At 44.4% G+C, this 4,583-nt stretch overlaps 1 protein-coding gene across 1 annotated transcript; it reads right to left on the reverse strand.

Annotated features, from left to right (window-relative positions):
• Window positions 1–2,595: 2,595 nt before the first annotated feature.
• On the reverse strand, window positions 2,596–3,876 carry LOC110907277. The gene has a single exon (XM_022152280.2). It carries the CDS (start codon window positions 3,874–3,876, stop codon window positions 2,596–2,598), a length of 1,281 nt encoding a protein of 426 aa, XP_022007972.2.
• Window positions 3,877–4,583: the final 707 nt, after the last annotated feature.

The following is a 4,583-nucleotide window of genomic DNA, read 5'->3' on the forward strand; positions in this document are numbered from 1 at the left end:
TTCGCACGTAACATATGCAACGAAGTGTCTTTAAGCAATCATCATCATGCAACACATAACAGTTATAATTCACGTTTAACCAATTATGCATCATATGGCCGAGTCCTTGGTCAATTCTAGCGTAGTTAATCAATCACACACCTTATGGGTCATCAGGCTGAACAACAGTTGCATGATTTACCAATCTGATGAATATAATACAATTAACACTTTACAGGTTAAAGCATGTAATAACATATATTCAGTTTCAGTTAATCATCACACCAAGACAGACAAGTGTGGGGGGGGGGGGGGGGCTTCCCCTGTTTAAAGGTCGGATAAGGAATCATGTCCCAAAACTCGGACATCACAAGGCAAGTAAAGCTCGGACATAGGGTCATGGGTTAAAAAGTCGGACCATAGATGGGCTCACAAAACTCGGACCCTTTCACACTTATAAAACTCGGACGGCATGTTATATCCATACATAAACTTCGGACCAAGTGTGGGGGGGGGGGGCTTGATGCATGAAACTCAGACATGGGGTGTTTCATTTCAAAAGCTCGGACAACCCAAACCCTTGTTCAAAAGTCGGACCCCTCCCCTTCATGAATAAAAGTCGGACCCCTTACCTTAACCTTTAAAGGTCGGACAAGGAAACCCAACAAAACTCGGACCTTGTGAGGGTTTTTAAAAGTCGGAACCTTTTGTTGTTTTCACATGAAACTCAGACAACACAATATGTTTAAGGTCGAACCTTAATTTCCTTATCAAAGTTCGGAGTTCATTGTGTTATACTAAAACTCAGACTATTTCATTCAATGTTCGGACTAACATATCAAATCAAACTCAGACAAATCACAATCGCAATCGGAACAGTTACACACACATATTCAACAGTTACGTTCTTATAGTTCATATGATCTAGAAACCCTAATTCATGTATACAGGGTGTAGATTTCATAAACAATCAATTAACGATTACCACAATCATTCGGTGAACAATCTTATTGCCAATCATTCATCATATCACAATAATCAACATCAATTGAAAGCACAGAGCCATCATATGATAAACTAGGGTTTTCAAGAATTACAAGAATCATGGATTAATAACAATCAAACAATCAATAAACAATGATTAACAATTACCTTGTGTTGATCCTAGAGAAAGAGAGGAATCAAACTTGTGATGTCTTGCCAATGATTTGGTGATGATTGCCAGAGAATTGTGAACTACGTGCTTGGATTTTTGTGTGTGTGGTTTAGTGAAGGATTAGGGTTAAGTATAATTAAATTTTCACCAATTACTCAATACACCCTGAATAATTATATTTTACACAAGCATACCATCTTACAAGCATTTCATAGTTTCACCACCAAGTTCACATAATTGCCAAGTCTATCACAATTAATCAAACAACCATGCACAATCACACAATACGATTTATTGCATCAAAACGTATACCATTCCATAGCAATCAATTGTGCAAATAATTAACTACACGAACAATGAACGTGCAATAAATGCGAAATAGAAATCTTGGAAATTCGAGTTGTCACATTATCCCCAACTTAAAAGAAATTTCGTCCCGAAATTTGGTACGCACTCACTGAGGAAGCTAGGTAAGCTGTATCGTTCACTGGTTTTCCTGGGGTGTCACATGCGGGCCAGTAGGTTACATAGAAAATGTAAAATGCAGCTTACATGTAGCAGCGTCGAAGCTGCTATGCGTTCCATGTTTTTGCGATAGGGTCCCCTTCTAACGTTTGCAGTTTGTACGCGCCTTTGCCCAAAACCTCTTGGATGAGATAGGGGCCTTCCCATTTGGGGGCAAGTTTCCCTGGGCGTTCTGCGTTAGAAGCCTCATTGTTGCGAAGGACATAATCTCCCGGATTGAATATGCAAGTGCGGACGCGCGCGTTGTAGTATTTTTCAAGTTTTGTTTTGTACTTAGGCTCGTTGATTGCTACGTTTTCTCGCCTTTCTTCTAAAAGGTCTAAGTCAAGCCTGCGATCGTCGCCGTTGTCAATTTTGTTGACGGCCAACATTCTAGGTGAAGGGAGGCCGAGATTGCCTGGGATCACCGCCTCAGAGCCATAGACTAGGCTGAAGGGTGTCTCACCATGGCTTGTCTTCGAGTTGGTCCTATGCGCCCATAGGATACTTGGAAGTTCATCGACCCAGCCGTGTCTGGCTGTTCCCAACCATGCTTTTATGCATTCGACTAAACTTTTATTGATGCTTTCAACCTGGCCATTCCCTTGCGGATGCGCCACTGAAGAGAGGACGTGTTTAATGTTTAGTTCTTTCAACCAGTTTTGGAAATCATCGGCAGCGAAGTTGGTGCCGTTATCGATTACGATGCACATTGGTAGACCGAAACAGCAGATGATGTGTTCCCAGACAAATTTTCTTGTTATCATAGCGGTGGTAGAGGCTAGCGGTTTTGCTTTTACCCATTTGGTGAAGTAGTCGACGACCACTATGATAAATTTCACCGCACCTGGTGCGTCTGGAAAAAGTCCCACCACGTCGATTGCCCATTTTTGGGAAGGCAATGCGGTGGTGACAGGGATCAGGTTGTTCTTTGGGCGCAACGTTTTTGGTGCATGTCATTGACAATTGAAACACTTGCGCAAGATCTTAACCGCGTCCAGGTGCATGTCAGGCCAGTAATACCCAGCGTTCATGATTTTGGACACTACCATGTGTGGGTCCGCGTGTATGCCACATATTCCTTCATGTATATCTCTGACAAGATATGTGGCATCTTGAGGGTCAACGCATCGTAAGAGTGGCCCTAAGTATAACTTGCGGTATAAGATACCGTCTGCCATTTGATAGTGACACGCCTTGTACTGTAGTTTGCGTGCCTTTACTTTACTCTCAGGGGTGATACCAGATTGTAGGTATCTTATAATTGGTTTCATCCAAGACGCTATACCGTATTGGATGACATTGACTTGGCGCAGGGGTACTGAAGGATTTTGCAGGATCTCAATACGTATTTCCTTTGCCAAGTGTTGGAAGCTGGTGGATGCAAGTTTTGAAAGTGCATCCGCGGGTTTGTTTTCACTCCTGTTAATATGGCGAATGTTGAAGGAGGTGAACCGTGATGTCAGTTGCTTGGCTTGTTCGAGATAGAGGATCATGATATCCCCTTTCGCGGTGTAGTCACCGCGGACTTGCCCCGCAACTCGTAATGAGTCGACGTGCGCTTCCAAATGTTGTACGCCGAGCTTGACTGCCAAGCGTAGCCCTGCGACTAAATCCTCGTACTCTGCCTCGTTGTTTGTACTTTTAAAATCGATGCGGGTGGCGTAGGTAAGCTCTTGGCCATCAGGGCTGACGTGTCGCAGACCTGCACCCGCACCATTCTCGTTTGATGCACCATCGGTATATAGTGCCCAGATGTCTGATGGGGACGATGGAGGTGTAGGATTTTGTCCGTCTTCGCATTCTTGGATGCGATTTGCCGGTACTTCCGCGGCGAAGTCAGCTAAAACCTGGCCTTTGATTACTAGGTGGGGCTTATAAATCAAGGTGTGCGCACCCAGTTCAATGGCCCATTTGGCAAGTCGTCCAGAGATTTCGGGCTTGGAGAAGATTTGCCCGATCCTGTAGTTGGTTAACACGATGATGACGTGATCTGCAAAGTAATGGCGTAGCCGTCTGGATGCATGTACCAGCACGAGTAACAACTTCTCCATGATGGAGTATCTTATCTCTGGATCGTTGAGCATTTTGCTGACATAATAGATTGGTGTTTGGACCCCTCTCTCTCCACTATGAGTACCGCGCCCACCGCGTTGTTCGGCGGACAAGTACAGGATGAGTGGTTCTTTTTGGTGTGGTGCAGTGAGAGTTGGGAGTTGGATCAAACACTCTTTCATTTCCCGGAAAGCGTTCTCTGCCTCTGCGGTCCATTGAAACTGTTCCTTCTTTAGGCAGTTGCGCAAAGTACTGATAAAGGGATAAGATTTAGCGACGTGGTTGGCTAAGAATCTGTTTAACGCGGCTAGCCGGCCGGCTATTCGTTGCATCTCTTTATCGTGGAAGGCGATGACATGCTCTCGATCGCCTGGACATTCTCCAGGTTGACCTTGAATCCATCTTTTGTGACGATAAATCCAAGAAACTTTCATTCCTCCATTCCAAACGAGCATTTCCCTGGGTTGAGCTTCATGTTAACGCTTCGCAGAGTTTGGAATGTTTTTTCGATATCTTGGAGCATGGTATCCTCCTCCATGCCCATGACGACTAAGTCGTCCATGTAGATCTCGACACTCTTGCTGATTTGATCGTCAAAAGTGTCATTCATCAGTTTTTGATAGGTTGCGCCCGCATTGCGCAACCCAAATGGCATTTTTGTGTAGCAGTAATTTCCGGTAGGGGTACGGAATGTCGTTTTGTCTTCATCCTCGATTGCCATCTGTACTTGGTGATAGCCTTTTTAACAATCGAGGAAACACTTCCATCAGAATAGGGCGAGGTTGTCGACTTTCTCGTCGATCTCCGGAAGTGAATAGCAATCTTTGGGGCAGGCTTTGTTGAGGTCTTTATAGTCAACGCACATGCGCCAGCCCCCAGTCGCTTTTTC

Source organism: Helianthus annuus, chromosome 14, assembly GCF_002127325.2.
Source record: "Helianthus annuus cultivar XRQ/B chromosome 14, HanXRQr2.0-SUNRISE, whole genome shotgun sequence".
In the NCBI taxonomy this organism is placed as follows: Eukaryota; Viridiplantae; Streptophyta; class Magnoliopsida; order Asterales; family Asteraceae; genus Helianthus; species Helianthus annuus.